This window comes from Mirounga angustirostris, unplaced genomic scaffold, assembly GCF_029215605.1.
Source record: "Mirounga angustirostris isolate CCGP_5_RB_7025 unplaced genomic scaffold, mMirAng1.0.hap1 SCAF_12, whole genome shotgun sequence".
NCBI lineage: Eukaryota > Metazoa > Chordata > Mammalia > Carnivora > Phocidae > Mirounga > Mirounga angustirostris.
Genome location: NW_026991720.1, coordinates 75,012,825 through 75,033,173, shown reverse-complemented (window position 1 = coordinate 75,033,173; position 20,349 = coordinate 75,012,825). Strand labels below are relative to the sequence as shown.

At 35.1% G+C, this 20,349-nt stretch overlaps 1 protein-coding gene across 5 annotated transcripts in view; it reads left to right on the top strand.

Moving 5' to 3' along the window:
* The window catches only part of DBF4 (DBF4-CDC7 kinase regulatory subunit), a 34,184-nt gene that overhangs the window by 9,945 nt on the left and 3,890 nt on the right, over positions 1 to 20,349 (top strand). The window contains exons 5-12 of one of the 5 annotated variants that reach the window (XM_064575323.1): positions 835 to 885; positions 1,371 to 1,440; positions 1,645 to 1,721; positions 10,948 to 10,984; positions 12,455 to 12,497; positions 16,041 to 16,169; positions 16,633 to 16,747; positions 19,573 to 19,697. In XM_064575323.1, the coding sequence (XP_064431393.1) occupies positions 835 to 885; positions 1,371 to 1,440; positions 1,645 to 1,721; positions 10,948 to 10,984; positions 12,455 to 12,497; positions 16,041 to 16,169; positions 16,633 to 16,747; positions 19,573 to 19,697 (647 nt within the window). Of the gene's footprint in view, positions 1 to 834; positions 886 to 1,370; positions 1,441 to 1,644; positions 1,722 to 10,947; positions 10,985 to 12,451; positions 12,498 to 13,485; positions 13,555 to 16,040; positions 16,170 to 16,632; positions 16,748 to 19,572; positions 19,698 to 20,349 lie in introns of those variants that run through there. The other 4 variants (XM_064575322.1, XM_064575325.1, XM_064575324.1 and 1 more) reach the window with 4 other exon arrangements.

The window sequence follows — 20,349 nt, the reverse complement described above, 5'->3', positions numbered from 1 at the left end:
TCTCTGTTACTCCATTGACAAGTTAGAAGATACAGTGAAGGATAAATTGGGGAGGGAGAAAAATAGAAATACATACAAGAAGAAAAGTCAAGGAAGGCTCATGTATTTTTTCACTTTAACGCTTTTTTGGAGGAATGAGATTATACACTAGTGACTAGTTCCAAATTAGTTGTTCTTCGCAGCATTTCAATTGCTTTTCCAGTGTTGTATTTAAAATGGGAAATACCAAAATATACATATGTATGTGTATATACAATTTACTCATATTCTCAAATTTTCATTTGAATGCAAAATTAGAATCTAAACTTGTTAATTATAGACAATTTACTATAGAACTGAACTTTGTTATCATTTAATTATTTAGTTGCTCTACCAAAAAAAGAAGCAAACTTTTTTTTTTTTTTTTAAGATTTTATTTATTTATTTGAGACAGAATGAGAGAGAGAGAGAGAACACATGAGAAGGGGGAGGGTCAGAGGGAGAAGCAGGCTTCCCGTGGAGCAGGGAGCCCGACGTGGGGCTCGATCCTTGGGATCCCCTTGGGATCATGACCTGAGCCGAAGGCAGACGCTTAACGACTGAGCCACCCCAGGCGCCCAGAAGCAAACTTTTTAATAGATGTTATTACAAAGACCCAAAGGAAATCACCTTTTACTATACCTTATTGTGTTGATAGTCATTAAGACTTGTACAAATAAATTTTGTCTATTTTAAATTTTATATTAAAATTTATAGATTTTATCAATTTATTTTAGCTATTTTATATTTTTAAGTTTTTTTCCAATGAGGCACTGTGTTACAACTTTTTAATGTTTGAGCACATTTTTTTTGTAGGTGTGTTTGAGCAGAGGGAAATTATTAGTTGAAAAAGCTATCAAGGACCATGTAAGTATGAAATTTAAAAATTTACTATATATATTCTATTAAGAACTCAAGTGGAAATGGAGATGTTCCTGAAATCTTCCTTTTCTCATTTTTAATAGGAAAAGCCTAAATATCAGCATGTATCTCATTTTACAAAGAACAGAATCTACTTTTCATGAAGAAATGTCTCCATCTTGTGGCCTTTTAAAATATTGCTGGAGATGTATGAAGTTTTTGGCATTTTTGTTTTTTAAATGAAATTTCTTGAAACTGTTAACTGTAAGACTACAGTTGCATTAATTGTCAAGCATATGGGAATATATTAAACAGGGTTAATTTATAAATTCCAAAAAGAAAAACTGATGTAGTGATTGCTATTTTAACTATATAGAGTCTGTTTTGAATACCTATCTCAGTGACATTAACCTTCAAATAATTTTTAAAATTTAGCTCATTTAAATTCATAATTTTCTAGAAAAACTCTTAAGCCTCTTTTTATTTTACAGGATTTTATTTCTTCAAATAGTATATTATCAAATGCCTTATCATGGGGAGTAAAAATTCTTCATATTGATGGTAAGGATGTTACCAGTTTTTTTGACAGTATTTGTTAAAAGTATTAATTTGTGCTCGTTCCTGATTTTACATAGGGAGAATTCTGATAGCAAGAGATACCTATAATGGTAATTCTTTCACCTAAATCTAGTATGAAGAAAATAGCAGTGTTTAACTCCAGAGGTAAAAATGCTAATCTTAAGCCTTTTTTTTTTTTTAATGAAGACATTAGATACTACATTGAACAGAAGAAAAAAGAACTATATTTACTCAAGAAATCAAGCACTTCTGTAAGAGATGTGGTATGTTATTTTCCTTAACTTTTAAACTAATTAAAGAAAGTGATCAAGGTTGATTTTTTTTTTTTTAAATCTGTAAATTTTTCTTACCAAGTAGAAAGTATTACTTCCAGAATATCCTGAGGGTAAACCTTTGTGCTGTATTCATGTTTCCATTATTTGAATAAATTATCGTGTATCATTTAACTTTAGGATTTCCTCATGAGGTAAAAATTGTTCCTGGGAGGATGGCATAGTTTTATTTATTTTTTCTTCTTTGGTTGCTGCTGCTTTTAACCAGCTACTTTAGTTCATTCTGAAGGAAATCATAATTGGCTTATTGCATGAAAGCTTCTAATATGTATAATATACTTCTTTCAATTGCTGTAGATAGCATATTTATAAATTTTTATAAAATACTGGGTGAATATTCCTTAATTGAAGTAGGCTAAATACATATAAATTATCTTTATTGCACTTTACAGATTTTTTTGGACTGTATATAGAAATAAATTTATGAAAATGTAAACTCACAAGGACATTATGGTTTCAGAATACACCAGTATGTCATTTCTGTCTGTATACAGTGTATATAAATATATATTTGAAACAATTTTCGTGAGACATTGCTTATCCTTAATGTGATTCATGCCAGTATTTCTATAGTATTCTATTTCCATTTTTAAAAAAATACTAGCCACAGCTCTAAATTGATATTATATCTGCTAATAGGTCACAGTTCATAGTTTAAAATGTATTCAGGGGAGCACCTGGGTGGCTCAGTCAGTTGAGTGTCTGACTCTTGATTTCGGCTCAGGTCATGATGATCCCCGGGTTATAGGATTGAGCCCCATGTCATTCTCTGTGCTCAGCAGGGAGTCGGCTTGAGATTCTTTCTCTCTCCTCCTTTCCCTCTGCCCCTCCCCCTGCTCACATGTTCTCAAATCAATCTCTTTTTTTTATTATGTTAATCATACATTACATCATTAGTTTTTGATGTAGTGTTCCATGATTCATTGTTTGTGTATAACACCCAGTGCTCCATGCAGTACATACCCTCTTTAATACCCATCACCAGGCTAACCCATCCCCCCACCCCCCTCCCCTCTGGAACCCTCAGTTTGTTTCTTGGAGTCCATAGTCCATCATGGTTTGTCTCCCCCTCCGATTTCCCCCCCTTCATTTTTCCCTTCCTGCTATCTTCTTCCTTTTTTTTTTTTTTTTTTAACATATAATGTATTATTTGTTTCAGAGGTACAGGTCTGTGATTCAACAGTCTTACACAATTCACAGTGCTCACCATAGCACATACCCTCCCAATGTCTTATCACCCAGCCACCCCATCCCTCCCACCCCCCACCACTCCAGCAGCCCTCAGTTTGTTTCCTGAGATTAAGAATTCCTCATATCAGTGAGGTCATATGATGTCTTTCTCTGATTGACTTATTTTGCTCAGCATAATACCCTCTAGTTCCATCCACGTTGTTGGAAATGGCAAGATTTCATTCCTTTTGATGGCTGCATAATATTCCATTGTATATATATACCACATCTTCTTTATCCATTCATCTGTTGATGGACATCTTGGCTCTTTCCACAGTTTGGCTGTTGTGGACATTGCTGCTATAAACATCAGGGTGCATGTGCCCCTCTGGATCACTACATTTGTATCTTTGGGGTAAATACCCAGTAGTGCAATTGCTGGGTTGTAGGGTAGCTCTATTTTCAACGTTTTGAGGAACCTCCATACTGTCTTCCAGAGTGGCTGCACCCGCTTGCATTCCCAACAGTGTGGGAGGGTTCCCCTTTCTCTACATCCTGGCCAACATCTGTCATTTCCTGACTTGTTAATTTTAGCCATTCTGACTGGCGTGAGGTAATATCTCATTGAGGTTTTGATTTGGATTTCCCTGATGCCGAGCGATGTTGAGCACTTTTTCATGTGTCTGTTGGCCATTTGGATGTCTTCTTTGGAAAAATGTCTGTTCATGTCTTCTGCCCATTTCTTGATTAGATCTTTGTTCTTTGGGTGTTGAGTTTAAGAAGTTCTTTATAGATTTTGGATACTAGCCCTTTATCTGATACGTCATTTGCGAATATCTTCTCCCATTCTGTCGGTTTTCTTTTGGTTTTGTTGACTGTTTCTTTTGCTGTGCAAAAGCTTATCTTGAAGTCCCAGTAGTTCATTTTTGCCCTTGCTTCGCTTGCCTTTGGCGATGTTTCTAGGAACAAGTTACTGCGGCTGAGGTCGAAGAGGTTGCTGCCTGTGTTCTCCTTTAGGATTTTGATGGACTCCTGTCTCACATTTAGGTCTTTTATCTATTTTGAGTCTATTTTTGTGTGTGGTGTAAAGAAATGGTCCAGTTTCATTCTTCTGCACGTGGCTGTCCAATTTTCCCAACACCATTTGTTGAAGAGACTGTCTTTTTTCCATTGGACATTCTTTCCTGCTTTGTCAAAGATGAGTTGACCATAGAGTTGAGGGTCCATTTCTGGGCTCTCTATTCTGTTCCATTGATCTATGTGTCTGTTTTTGTGCCAGTACCATACTGTCTTGATGATGACAGCTTTGTAACAGAGCTGGAAGTCTGGAATTGTGATGCTGCCAGCTTTGCTTTTCTTTTTCAACATTCCTTTGGCTATTCGGGGTCTCTTCTGGTTCCATACAAGTTTTAGGATTATTTGTTCCATTTCTTTGAAAAAAGTGGATGGTATTTTGATAGGGATTGCATTGAATGTGTAGATTGCTCTAGGTAGCATTGACATCTTTACAATATTTGTTCTTCCAGTCCATGAGCATGGAACGTTAATCAGTCTTTTAAAAAAAAGTATTCAGGGAGGGGCAGCTGGGTGGCTCAGTCGATTAGGTGTCCAACTCTTGGTTTCGGCTCAGGTCATGATCTCAGGGTTGTGAGATTGAACCCCATGTCCAGATTCTGCTTGAGATTTTCCCCCCTCCCTCTCTATCCCCTTCTGCTCCTCCCCACACTGTGTGCTCTCTCTCTAAAATAAATAAAATCTCAAAAAAAAAAAAGGTATTCAGGAATATTTTGTTTACACATGCAACCATCAATATTCAACAGATACTCAGTCCTCTTAGGTGCCAGGCACTAGGAGTATTTGCCCTCATGAAACAAAAACAATGAGAAGTGTGATAAATAGCCGTGAAACAGATCTTACTTTTCTCTCAAAACCAAAAGGATCAGAATACCAAGTATCTCTGTAATCCAGGATGTATAACTGGTCAATTTGATTCTACTACTTGAAAATTTTATATCTGTAAAAAGAAAATTTTTTTTGGAAAGTTTCTGGTTTGTCAAGTACTAAAACATAAAACTCTTCAATAAAGGTGCATTTGTGGGTCTTGAGTCTTGAATGGATATGTATAATTTTAAGCACACTAAAGGCATAAATTTTAAAACAGTAATTATATTTTCTTAAATACTCTTGTTAGCATTTATCTTTAAAAAAAATTGAATGAATGTATTTTGTTTCACTATTTAAAGTGCTTGGAGGTTTTTTTTTCTTATTTTACCTGAAACTTTGAGGATTTTTTGTGTATGTATACATGAGGAATGTTGGTCTTTTACTTTTTTTTTCTTTTTTTAAGATCTTATTTATTTATTTTGACAGAGAGCGAGAGAGGGAACACAAGCAAGGGGAGTGGGAAAGGGAGAAGCAGGCTTCCTGATGAGCTTGATCCCACTACTCTGGGATCATGACCTGATCCGAAGGCAGACGCTTAACGACTGAGCCACCCAGGCACCCCAGTCTTTTACTTTTTGATATCTTTGGTTTTAGTGTCAGGGTAATGCTGCTCTCATGAGATGCTGGGACGTATTTCCACTTATATTTTCTAGACAAGTTTTTGTGGAGTTGCTTTTATTTCTTAAGTTTTGATAGTATTTACCAGGAAGGTTATCTGGGCCCATAATTTTTTTTGTTGTTGGAAAATTCCCAACTATGAATTCAGTTTCTTTATTAGATAAAAGAAATTTAGGTTATTTATTTCTTATTGAGTGCACTTCGGTAGTTTGTGTTTTTCTTTTTTCTTTTCTTTTTTTTTTTTTTTTTAAGATTTTATTTTTTTTATTTATTCATGAGAGACAGAGAGAGACAGAGGCAGAGGGAGAAGCAGGCTTCCCGCTGAGCAGGGAGCCCGATGCGGGCTCGATCCCAGGACCCTGGGATCACGACCTGAGCCAAAGGCAGACGCTTAACCGACTGAGCCACCCAGGCGTCCCAATAGTTTGTGTTTTTCAAGGAATTTGTACTTGTTGTTTAAACTGTCAAATTGATGGTAAAAGTGTTTGTAATATTCCCTTATTAAGCTTTTAATGTTTAATGGAATCTGAATGATTTCTTTCATTCCTGAGATCATTATTCCTTTTTTTTCTCTTTGATCAGTTGGGCTAGAGTTTTATCAGTTTCATCTTTTCAAAGAACCAGCTCTACTGTAAATTCTTTCTTGAGCTCTGCTTTACTGCTATTCCACACATTTTATGTAAAACTTTATATATATGTGTGTGTGTGTCTATACACACACACACACACACTCTCACTCTTTCAGAGCACCTGTAGGTTCATAGCAAAATTGAGTAGAAGGCACAGATATTCCCATATACCCCTTGCCTTTCAGTATACACACAGCCTCCTCCACTGTCAACATCCTGTACCACAGTGGTACATTTGTTATAAATTGATGAATCTTTATTGACAAGTCATCCTCACTAAAGTCCATAGTTTACATTAGGGTTCACTCTTAGTGTTATACAGTGTGTAAGTTTACACAAATGAATAGTGCCATGTATTTGCCATCACAATATCCTACAGAATAGTTTCCATAAAAATGTTCCATGCTACATCTATTCATCCCTCCCTCCCTCACTTACTCTTAAAAACTGCTGATCCTTTTTCATAGTTTGGCCTTTTCCAGGTGTCATGTATTTGGAGCCATACAATATATAGGCTTTTCAGATTGTCTTCTTAAGTAAGTGATAGGCATTTAAAATTTCCCCATGTCTTTTCATGACTTGATAGCTTTTTTTTTTTTTTAATTGCTGAATGATTCCATTGTCTGGATTTGCCACAGCTTATCCACCTTCTGAAAGACATCTTGGCTGCTTCCAAGCTTTGACATTATGCGTATTTTACGTATATAAACATCCATGTGTAGGTTTTTGTGTGGACATTAGTTTTCAACACATTTGGATAAATACCAAGGAGCATGATTGCTGCATTATATGGTAAGAGTGTGTTTAGTTTGGTAAGAAGCTGCCAAACTGTCTTGCAAAATGGCTGTACTGTTTTGCATTTCCACCAGCAATGAATGAGCTGTTACTGATTTCTTTTTTAATTCTGTTATGGTCAGAACACATACTTCATGTGATTTCAGTTCTTTTAAGTTTGTCAAGATTTGTATTGTCCAGAATACAGTCTGTCTTTTTTTTAAGATTTTATTTATTTGAGAGAGAGCACACACATGTTGTGCAGGAAGAGGGGAGAGGAACAGACAGGGAGGGAGAGGGAAAGGGAGAGGATCTCAAGCAGACTCTGCACTGAGGGTGGAGCTCAACACGGGGCTTGATCTCACAACCCGGAGATCATGAACTAAGCCAAAACCAAGAGTCAGACACTTAACCCACTGAGCCACCCACGTGCCCCCAGAATATAGTCTGTCCATGTGCACTTAAAAACATATATTCTAAGGTTAATGGGTAGAATGTTCTATAGTTGTCAAATAGGTCAAATTGTATAGCTTTTCTGTATTCATACTGATACTCTGTCTTATTCTAGCCATTATGGAAAGAGAGGGGAGTATTGAAGTTGCCAAATACGTTGTGGGTTTGTGTATTTTTCCTTCTAGTTCTATCATAGTTTTTGATTTGTGTATTTTGAGCCTCCTTAGATGTGCACACACATCTGATATTCTCTGTCTTCTTGGGGCATTGACCTTGTTATTATATAATGTCCCTCTGTCCCTGTTAGTATTCCTTGTTCTGAAGTCTCTGAATATACTATAGCCACTCCAGCTTCCCTTTTTTTTTTTTTTTTAAGATTTTATTTATTTATTTGAGAGAGAGAGAATGAGAGAGAGCATATGAGAGGGGTTAGGGTCAGAGGGAGAAGCAGACTCCCTGCCGAGCAGGGAGCCGGATGCGGGACTCGATCCAGGGACTCCAGGATCATGACCTGAGCCGAAGGCAGTCGCCTAACCAACTGAGCCACCCAGGCGCCCCAGCTTCCTTTTGATTAATGTTTACATGGTCTTTTTTATTCCTTCTACATTTAACATATCTATGTGTTTATTTTTAAAATGGGTTTCTTATAGATAGTTAAAAGTTGTCTTTTTATCATATCTGGCGATCTCTATCTTTTAATTGGTATGTTGTAATGATTTACACTTAATAATTATTAGTATCATTTAATTTAGGCCTGCCAATATACTAATATTTTTCTTTTGGTGTTCTCTGCATTTTATTCCTCTGTTTTCTCCTTTTTCTGTTGCTTTTCAGATTTATTGGCTTTTTGGCTATATCCATGTTTTTGTTTTAGTGGTTGCTTAGGTTAAACTATAACTATAACTATGTAACTTTGGTGTTCTCTGCATTTTATTCCTCTCTTTTCTCCTTTTTCTGTTGCTTTTCAGATTTATTGGCTTTTTGGCTATATCCATGTTTTTGTTTTAGTGGTTGCTTAGGTTAAACTATAACTATGTAACTTTTCACGGTCTATTTAGAATTAATATTTTATCTACTTCAAATAAAATGTAGAAGGCTTAAAACTTTTTGAGCCCTTTATCCTCCCCCACCAGTCTTTATGGTATAGTTATTTTTGTTACATTTTTATTTATTGAAAAACCCAAGAGCCAGTGTTAACCTTTTTCCTCGAAAAAGTCATGTAGAAGAGAATGTGAGAATGTCTTTATTTTGCCTTTATTCCTGCAAGATCTTTTCACTTGATACAAATTAGGAATAAAAAATTCTTTATTCTTTAGGTCAGTACTTTACAGGTGTTCTATAGCTATATTCTGGCTTCATGGATTTTGATGAAAAATCTGCAGTCATTAAATTGTTTTCTTTTTTTTTTTTTAAGATTTTATTTTACTTACTTGAGGGAGAGAGAGAGTGAGAGAGAGCACAAGAGGGGGGGTAGGGTCAGAGGGAGAAGCAGATCCCTGCTGAGCTGAGAGCCCAATGCGGGACTCCATCCTGGGACTCTGGGATCATGACGTGAGCTGAAGGCAGCTGCTTAACCTGTTGAGCCATCCAGGCGCCCAAATTGTTGTTTTCTTATAAATAATGATCATTTTTCTCTATGTACTTAGAAGATTTTTAATTTATCTTTGGTTTTCAACAGTTTGGTTGTGATATGCCTCGGCATGGGTTACTTAGAGATTATTCTGTTTATTGTTCACTAAGCGTCTTAAAACTGTAAGTTTATGTTTGGAAAGTGGGCTATTTTGTTAAAAATCTTTTTCTTCACCATTCTTTTTTTTTCTATTTCTACATTTCCAATAATACTAATTTAGACCTTTTATATTAATTATAGCTAGAATACAAAGTACATATTGGGTCCCTGAGACACTGTTCATTTTTTTCCCCATTCTTTTCTCTGTTCTTCTAATTAAAGATTTCATCAGTCTTCCAGCTCACTGACACTTCACTTTGTCATCTGTGTTCTGTTTTCAAGCCCATCTAGTTAATTGTGTATTTTAAATCATGTATTTTTCACTTGACTTCTATACTGGTCTTCGCTAGACTTCTACAGTTTTCCTTTTTTTATAGTTTTTCTGCTGAGAATTTGTATCTTTCCATCATTTTAAGTCTGTTTGCCCTTACCTTAGAGTCTTTTTCTGATAATTTTGACATCAGGAACATCTTGGGGTTGGCATCTGATTATCTTTTTCCCTCAAGAATTGATGATGGTTTTACTGGTTCTTAATAATGTCAAATAATTTTTGATTTATATTAAATATTCTAAATGTAATGTTTTATAGACTTCAGAGCTATTACAGTACTCTGGAGAGTGCTGATTTTGTTGCTGTCGTGATTGTTGTGTGTGTGTGTTGTGTGAGTCAAACTGTCAGTTCTATCTCAATTTCTTTACATGGCAGTTCCACTCTCAGTTTTGGTTTTCAAAGATCTGTATGTAGCTGTTTGTTCTGCACATGCATCATTTATAGGCTAGTCTAAGACTTGGGCCGTGGTTTAAATTTTAGTTCTATTTTCAAAGGCTTGAAATTAAGTCTAGCACTTACGTGAGTTTATATAGGGAATTAGGGATCCCCTTTTCCAGTTTGCTACTTTCTGCAGTTTCCCCTTCACTCTCCATCCCACAATGACCCTTTCCCTAGTTCTTCTGTTCAGAAAGTTAGGGCTCCTCAATTTTAGCTGCCTATGGTACCTACAACTGCAGTTTCATAACTAGGGTCCACCCTCAGTATAGAACTGTGGGAGAAAAGAAAGATATAATAGTCCATGGTTTCCCTTTGTACTCTTTGGACTACAGGAACCTCTTTCCTGTTTTGTTTTGTTTTGTTTTAGCCAGAAATATGTGATTTATATAGGAGTTTTAGCCACTGGCTCCACTACTTTCTGCCAGCTCTGTAATTAGAGTTTCATCCTTCAGGCAACATTGTGAGAAAAAGAGGATGGGAAATCTACCCTCTTAAAATTGGTTTCTCAGACTTTGACTTCCTTGTACAATATGCCTGCTTTTGCTTACTTTTTAGTCCTCATATAGTTGCTTATTGTATTTTTCCCAGAGTTTTAGTTGTAATCAGTGGGATTGTTTGACCATACTGGACATATTCCACCTGGACAGGAATCAACAGACTGTAATAAATATTTTAATAATTCCTTTGTTCAGTCTGTCACAAAAGTTTACTCAGTAAGGGCATAAAAATAACTTTAGGACTATTTTTAGATTATTTCATTAACTGTACCTTTTCCTTATTGGTTGATTTCTTTCTGTAGAGACAAAAACAATTATAGCCAGAATGCAAGGTATTTGCTGGGTGTATTGTAAAAGTGAGCTTGTATTGTGTTCATTGTTTGATTTCTTGGGTTGAGGTGATTTTTAAAAGCAAGTTTTTCTCTTTTTTCCCCCCACAAAACTATAGTAATCACCCTTCTTTTATGTAGTTCTTTTCCTATATGATTACCTTCAGGATAAAAATGAGCAGTTGCAGTTGCTGGTTTCATTGTACTTTCAAACCCAGTCTTTTCACCTTTTTTTTTTTTTTTAGGGGAAAAGAGTAGGTATTGGCACACAGAAAGCAAGAAGTAAGTATTTTGATATCCTTAATTGTATTTGATTTGCTTTTAGAAAATAGAACAGATCTTATAAAAATCCTCTGAAAAATCATGTAAACAACCCTGCAGGGAACGTGTTCAGGAGGTCTTAGTTTTTTTTAGACTATGGACCCCTGTGGGAGTCTGGTGAAGCTTATGGACCCCTTTTCAGAGTAATGTTTTTAAAAAACATGTAAAAAAATTACTAGATTACCGAGAAGTCAGTAAATGAAATTCAGTTGTCAGAAAATTTTTAATTATGAAATGGTGATATACTTGATTTTTTTACACATTTAAAACAAGTGCTAGCAGTGATTCTACTGTAATTTTGAAGTGGTGAGCATAAATGATGCCTTGAGATCTGTAATAACTAATATGATATGAAGGTATTTCTTTCATTTGGTTTCAGAATTACAGGCACTGCTAATACCACTGTGATCCTGTTGCTTAAATGCATAACTAGAGGAAATGTTAAATTTCGGTTAGAGATCAGTGAAAATAAAATTTGGATTTTTTTCCTGTTTTAGCTCATGATTCTTCTGAATTCTCTTCATAGATGCTTTGCAGGGAATCCCTTCATTTTTTTTTTTTTTTAATTTATTTGACAGAGAACGAGATAGAGCAGGAACACAAGCAGGGTGCGGGGGGGAGAGGGAGAAGCAGGCCTCCCGCCAAGCAGGGAGCCCGATGTGGGACTCGATCCCAGGACCCTGGGATCATGACCTGAGCCGAAGGCAGACGCTTAACGACTGAGCCGCCCAGGCGCCCGGGAATCCCTTCATTTTAAGAATCTCAGAATGTAGGCAGAATTTCTGTCATTTTGGAAATGTGCTGATTATTGTAAAATACCTCACCTGAGACTTAAAACTGAATTGAAATGAAAGGGATACTGGATACAGATGGTCCTTGACTTATGATGGTTTGACTTTAAATTTTTCACCTTTACAATGGTGCAGTACACATTCAGTAGAAACTGTACTTTGAATTTTGAATGTTGATCTTCTCCTGGGTGGGCAGTATGCCATATGAAACTCTCCTGACGCTGGGCAGCAACAATGAGCTGCAGCTCCCTTTCAGTCACGTGGTCACAAGGGTAAACAACCAATATACCTAAAACCATTCTGTTTTTCACTTTTAGTACAGTATTCAACAAATTACATCACATATTCAACATTTTTTACTATAAAATGGGCTTTGTGTTCAATAATTTTGCCCAACTATAGGCTAATATAAGTGTGCTGAGCATGTTTTAAGGTAGGCTAGAGCTAAGCTGTGATGTTTGATAGGTTAGGTGTATTTAATGGATTTTGCAACTTACGATGTTTTCAACTTACAATGGGTTTATCGACGTGTAACCCTAATTGTAAATTGAGGAAGATCTGTACATAGTTTGGTGGGATTTTTTTTTAATTTCATGGATTTGTACATATCTAATAATATGTTTTGTGTGTTCTCAAGCAGGTAGACTCCAAAAACCTTTTGTAAAGGTGGAAGATATGAGCCAGTAAGTATCTAAGTTCAATTGGTAATTTAAATGTAATATTAAAAGAGAAAATCTAATTAGCTATCTCCACTAATACTATTAGGTCTCTTTATGTTAGATTTATATTATACTAATACGCAGGTGGCACAAGTTGCAGAAAGTAGCATTAATTAATTTTTGCTCAAAAATTAAGCAACTTTTAGCTTAATTTAGTTTCAGTATTGCTATAGGTGATAATTCCTTGAAATATCTACTTTAGAGCAATCATGAGACCAACTCATTTTTGTAGTATTTCAAATAACCATTCACTAGCTAAATGGAATACCATATGATTAAAACTACTACTTAAAGATTGCTTCTACTTTGTGAAATATATTAGTAGGTACTATTTGGAAGTACAAAATTTGAGTATAACATTTAATTTAGTATTTTTCCTGAACTTACTCTGAAGGTTTATAGGGTAATCTTAAGACTACAGATACAAGTAAATTAATTTGGCATGGAAGAATTCAGTAACTTTTTCTTGACATTCTTCCTTTAGACATGTGTGATTAATTCTTTTGAGTACTCACTGAAGTGACAAAGATGTATTGAATGCTTCTTTTTATGAAATGTATTATTATGAAAAAAATTGCAGTTCAAAATTAGGCCTAGAGAAGGCGCCAATATATGGAAAGACATCCAACGTCATGGATTGGAAGACTTCATATTGCTAAGATGTCAGTACTGCCCAAAGTGATCTACAGATTCAGAGCAATCCCTGTCAAAATCCCAATGAATTTTTTTGCAGAAGGGGAGAAATCCATCCTAAAATTCATACCAAACCGCAAGGGACCACAAACGCCCAAAGCAATCCTGAAAGGAAAAACAAAGTTGAAGATCTAAACTTTCCTGATTTCAGAATTTACTAAAAGCTTCAGTAATCACAACAGCTTGTTAACAACATAAAGACAGATGTGTAGACCAATGGAAAAGAATAAATAGCTAAGAAATAAATCTTTATATTTAGGTCAAATGACTGTTGACAAGGATATCAAGATGATTCGGTGGGGAATGGACAGTCTGTCTTCAACAAATGGTATTGGGAAAACTACATATCCACATGCAGAAAAATGAAGTTGGACCATTATTTTATACCATGTATAAAATTAACTAAAAATAGGTGAAAGACTTAAAACCATAAAACTCTTGGAAGGAATCAAGGGAAAAGCTTTATGACAATGGATTTTGCAGTGATTTCTTGGATATGACATCAAAAGCACAGGCAACAAAATTATAAATTTGTGTGCACAACAGAGTGAAATGGGATGGAACCATGGAATGGGAGAAGATATTTGTAAATCACATATATCTAATAAAGTGTAATATGTGAGGGAGCTTGGGAAGATGTTGGACTGGGAGGACCCTAAGCTCACCCTTTCCCTTGTTTACAACTAGTTAGCACTTGCATCCAAATAAACTAGAAAATGATGTGAAGATTGGCAGAACAAACTTAACAACTATGTAGAGAAGAGGCTGCATCTGAGAGCTTAGGAAGGGCAGAGATGGTGATTGGGAGCTGTCTGCAGGAGGGAGAGAGTTGTAGGCTATGGCTCAGAGGTGAAAGCACCAGGGAGCCCACTAAGGGAAGGTAAATCCCCATGTCTGGCTTTGAAAACCAGAGGGATGAAATCCCTAACTTTGTATAACCAGTCAGGCTTGGATTCTGGAGCCTTAAAAGTCTGCTGACTCAGCACTGGGTGAGCTGGGAGGGCAAATGATAGCTGGGTCCCTACCCTTAAAGGGACAGCAGCCTATATGGAGAGGCAACATGGAAGCTATAGCTTGAACAGTGCCTGGGGCAAACAGGAACAGCCCTGGGTGATGTAGGGGATTGTTGAATTACTGTTTTATAAACACCTGGAACTGATATAATACTGTATGTTAACTATACTGGAACTCAAAAATCTGATTTTTAAAAAAAAATACAAAGTCAACAGAAAATCAGATTATCAGGTTTTTTGTTTTTTGTTTTGTTTTTTTGTTTTTTGTTTTGTTTTTAAGATTTATTTGAGGGCGCCTGGGTGGCTCAGTTGGTTAAGCGACTGCCTTCGGCTCAGGTCATGATCCTGGAGTCCCGGGATCGAGTCCCGCATGGGGCTCCCTGCTCGGCAGGGAGTCTGCTTCTCCCTCTGACCCTCCCCCCTCTCGTGCTCTCTCTCTCAGTCTCTCTCTCTCAAATAAATAAATAAAATCTTAAAAAAAAAAAAAAAAAAGATTTATTTGAGAGCACCCTTGTGCACTTGAGTACGGAAAAGAGCAGAGGGAGAGAATCTTCAGGCAAACACCCCGCTGTTCACCTCGGTGCTCTATCTCAAGACTCATGAGATCATGACCAGAGCCAAAACCAAGAGTCGGATGCTTAACTGACTGAGCCACCTGGGCACCCCTCAATTTATCAGATTTAAAAAATGGTTACAGGACTTGACATTTCTTCAGAGATGTACAGATTGCCAATAAACACATGAAAAGATGTTCACCATCACTAATCATCACAGAAATGCCAGTCAAAACCACCTTGAGATATCTATCACCTCACACCGATTAGGATGGCTGTTACAAACAGAAAACCCCTAGAATAATAGGTATTGGCAAGGAATTGGAGAAATTGGAGCTCTTGTGCACTCTTGGTGGGATTGTAAAATAACTGCAACTACTGTGGAAAGCAGTGTGGAGGTTCTTCATGAAATTGGAACTATGATATGATCTCACAGTTTCACTTCTGGTAATTTTTCCAAAATAATTGAAAGCAGGGTCTTGAAGAGATGCTTGCACAATGCATATTGGTAACAGCACTATTTACAGTAGCCCAGTGGTAGAAGCAGTCCATATGTCCATCAATAGATAAATGGATTATGTGGTATATACATAAAATGGAGTATTATTCAACCTTAAAAAAAGGAATGAAATTCTGACAAATGCTCTTCAACATGGATGAACCTCGAGGACATTATGCTGAGTGAAATAAGAGGAAAAATACTGCAAGATTCCAGTTGATGAAGTACTTAGAGTAGTCAGATTGATAAAGTAGAGTGATGGTTGTCAGGGGTGGGCAGAGAAGGGAGAATGGGGAGTTATTGTTTAATGGGCACAGAGTTTTTGTTTTGAAAAATGAAAAGGGTTCTGGAGATGGATGATCTTAATGGTTGGAAAACACTGAATGTTCTTAATGCAGCTGAACTATATTCCTAAAAATGGTTAAAAATGGCACCTGGCTGTTTCATTTGGTAGAGCATGTGACTCTTGATGTCAGTTTTGGAGTTCAAGCCCCATTTTGGGCATAGAGATTACTTAAAAAAAAAAAGTTTAATATAGTAAATTTTGTGGGTATTTTACCATAATTAAAAAAAAGATATTTATGTTAAACAAAAAGATACTAGGTCTAGAAATTGGGAAAGGAAGCCTAACTGATTTCTGTTATTTATTTTAGATTCCAGATGAATTCCATGATTTGAACTATAAGATTTCAGTTGTATTTTTTTCATCATAAAGAATCTCATGTATTTGTCTTTTTATTTTTTTTAGACTTTATAGACCATTTTATCTTCAGCTGACCAATATGCCTTTTATAAATTATTCTATTCAGAAGCCCTCCAGTCCATTTGATGTAGATAAGCCATCTAGCATCCAAAAGCAAACTCAGGTTAAACTAAGGTTTGTTTAACCTTCAAGTAATATTTTCTTTTTAAGCAAACGTTTAAAATAATTCATTAAATGCTATGGTGGATGGGTGTGTGTGTGTGTGTGTGTGTGTGTGTATGTGATCACTGTTACAGTTTTCCCACCTGTATATTTTTAATGCTGGATTAGAAGTCTGAATCTTTCCTAAGTATGTCACAGTAGGTATGTTGGGATCAGTAGATTAAGGTTGAGGAGTGGCTTGCAAATATTTACAAGTAATTAAAATGTGTTATTTCTCCTAAGTGATCTGAAATATTCTCCAGAAAAATAACTACATTTTTAGTTTGCTTCTCAATTTCTTAAAAAGAAATATACTTAAAAGTATTTGTTGATATAAACATCTGTGGAGATAATGGCAGATTGATAGGTGAGGACTGTACATTTTATAAATTCTTAATATTTAGCAATTAATTCTTTTATCATATATTTCTATCAGAATCCAAACGGATGGCAATAAATGTGGTGGCATCCCAATTCAACTCCAATTGAAAGAGAAGAAAAAAAAAGGATATTGTGAATGTTGCCTGCAGAAATATGATGATCTTGAAGCTGTAAATATGATTTTATATTTAGGGGGTTGATATTTCTAAGTAAATATGAATATTTACTATGTAAGTTTTAGCTTGATTTTCTGATTGTGGCTTACAACTTGATAATGACTAAATAGTAAATATTTCTTTTTGATAGAATTATCTTAATTTTTAGGAACCCAAGGTGGGAAAATGTTTATTGAAAACTAAATTTTATTCATTCATTCAACAAATTTTTATCAAGTACCTGTGTTGTACCAATCACTACTCTGAACAAACAGCAATGAACAAAAGAGGCCAATTCCCTACCTTTATGAAAATTACATTCTATGAAAGGGGAGGAGAGATATGTAACCAGGTAGTAAGAAAATAATTAAGTATATGTAGAGAACATTAGATCACTTCATTAAGAAACTGTAAAGCAGGAATGGGGGTGTAGATATTTATTTAGACAAGGAATAGCTAACTGATAAAGTGATATTTGAATAGAAACCTAGGAAGTGAGGGAACATGACTTGTGGATATTGAAATAGCATTGCAAAAGTGCTAAATTAAACTGATTGTTGGGATTGAAGAAACCATTCAGCTAATGGTGGTGGCCTGATGGAAGTGATGAGACTTGGTCATATTGTGGATATAATTTAAAAGTGGGGCAAAGAGGCTTTGCCAGTGGATTGGAAGTTGGGAGTGAGTAGAAGATGCTTCAGGCCTGAGCAATTAAAAAATAGGCATATGCTCTACTAACGGTAGGATGAGAAGAAAGTAGAGATTACTCTTTGAAGTAGCAGAAAGAGAAATAGAACAGTTGGAAGGGGACATTCAATGAAGATACAGTTTTGAAGATGGGAACTATTTATGGTTTGTAAAGTGATAAAACAAAAACAAAAAACAAGAGCTTTGGATCTGTGCTGCCCAGGTTTGAATCCTGGGTTCCTGTTTGTGTGACCTTGGACAGTGGCAGGCTCTGTGCTTATTAAATTTTAGCTGTTATTATTTGAGTTAATTTCAGTAGAGACATATGTGTCAGTGCTTGGTTTCAGTTTGTAGAAGATGGTGGGGAAGTTAAGGAGAAAGAATAATATTTATAAATACCTAAGAAATAAACTATCTCTCTTTAGACTCTAAGTTGGATTGTTTTATAAGTCAAAGTATATTAGTGTTTTTTATTAATTTATTGTGTTTTGTTTATATAATAAAGGAGCTAAAACTATCCAAATATTTCCCCTTCCCAAAAGTCATTTGACATTTAAATTATAGATTCGTCCCAAAATTTTACTTTACTCTTGCTACAATAGAATAATTTATAATGAATGTTTTCCTTAATATCAATTTGTAATCTAATTTAATGCTCAGAGAATGTTGGAACTAAAAAATGAAAACCTTGGTCACTGATTGACACAAGGAAGGAAAATTAGTAGTAGATGTTGGGATTGATATTTTAAAACCATTTTTTATTACATTCTTTTAATCTATGTTTCTTAGTCTCTGAGAATAAAATATTCTTTTGTTTTTTGAATCTTAGATTTCACAGTGCTTCATTTCCACCTGTATCAAGGCATTCATTTAGCAAATTGGATTACTGGAGATTAAGCAACAACAAACAAGGCAGACATATTCTGTTCCCTTAGATATCTTACGGTTCAACAGAGGAGACAGATACAAAACAATGCATTTACAAGTAGGATAGTGGTAGTGTCACAAAAGTAGAATGTACAGTACAATGGTAATAATGAGAGGGTACTTAAGGTAGGACGAGAGACATAGAAAACTCAATGGAGAAAGTAACATTTAAGGCAAGACATAAAAAAGGATGTATGATAAGAAGCGGGTGGAGGTAGGGGGCAACTACACAAAAGTTAGAGATTTCTCCAGAAGAACATGTATAAATGGAATCTGAACTTAGAAAGTTAATGTTTCTTTTTAAATTTAATTATTTCTCATTTATTAAAATTACTGGGCATAGATAATTTGTATGTGGTAAATTTTGCAAGTAAGGAAGTAATAGTCCAGAATACTATTTTTTGTGATCACTGGAGAATTCAGTTTTTGGAAATAAATCAAATCATCAAAAGTTACATGAAACTAGAGAAACAGAAATGAGATTCTTGCGTGATCATCCTGGTACAGCTTTCTAGGTGCAGTTCCCTGATCAGCTGACAAGTAATAGAATTAGCCTGGAGAGTCCACCTATTTAGCAGGAACTTTATTTCTTTTGAGTTTTATCCCAGTACACTGAGCTTGTTTACTTTTGTTCTTCACCACTCTTAGACTGAATAACTGTCAACTAGTTCAATTTTTTAAAAAAAAGAAAGACTGAGAATAACTTCTGTATTCTCCGTTACAAGCATTGGGTAATTGAGATCATTTATTTGCTCATTCTCAAATGTGTTTCTCAATAATGAATTTTTTCTTTTTTTTTTACTTCACAGCATTCATTGTACTTCATTTTTTTGTAATCTGCCTTCTGGATTCTTGTTTTGGAATCTTATATGTTAAACTATAACATTTCATTTATTTAATATTTTATAAGACCTACCATATTTATTTAGTGGTAATTGTATAAAGATAAAGAGGAAGATTTTCTCAATATTAGCATACTGTAAATGTTACGTTGTATTTCTCTTATCTTCATTTCCTGATGTAGTTCATTCGTTGTCAGTTCCATTTAAACCACAAATTTATTTTACTTAACATCCTTTGAAGTTGTAGTAAAGGATATTTGGAGTAATTATTAGAAACCTAATTTTGGGGGCATGAAAATATTAGAAAACTTTTTTAAAAAGGAATCTCTTGGTTGAAGAATATATAATTACATGATTTTATGTGCTTTTTTGTTTTTGTTTCAGCATCTTCTAAGTGAGCAACACAGAAACTTTGCACAGAGTAATCACTATCAAGTTGTTGATGATATTGTATCTAAGTTAATTTTTGATTTTGTGGAATATGAAAGGGACATGCCTAAAAAGAAAAGGTAATTTATCAGCCTAAGTTTTAAATTTTACCAGAATTTTAAACAATTTCATTAAACTAAAAATAAATCCAAAGTTTTGTTCTTAGAAGGAATATATATTTTTAGAATGTATATTTGGTTAAGAACTTACTACTTCTTTTCTCTCCACTCTCACCCCCTCTCCACTACCAAAAGTGCTTACTTTAAGATTACTATTAAGGTCTTCATCTTAACGTTATAGTCTAGAAGAGGAGTTAGCAAATTTTTTATTAAAAACAAGACAGTAGGTATTTTAGGTTTTGTGAACCATAACAATATCTGTTTGAGCTACTTAGCTTTGTCATTGTACAATGAAAGCAGCTACGGACAATATGTAAATGAATGGGTGTGGCTGTGTTCCAATAAAACTTTAGATTTGGTCCATGTGCTATATAGTTTATCAACCTCTGGTCTAGGGCTGTAAAGTTTACCATTTACTTGGACTAAAAAAGTAGAATTTTTAGTTAATCTTCAGGAGTTTAAATAAACCTTCCTTCACTTAACCTCCATTAAGTCGTCTTTACACTTTCACTGAATACTTTTGCTTAAATTCTACTTGCCAGTAATACTTACTAATGGTACTGACAGGACTTTTAAATGTGAATACAGTGCTGTTCATTGACAGTTTACTGCA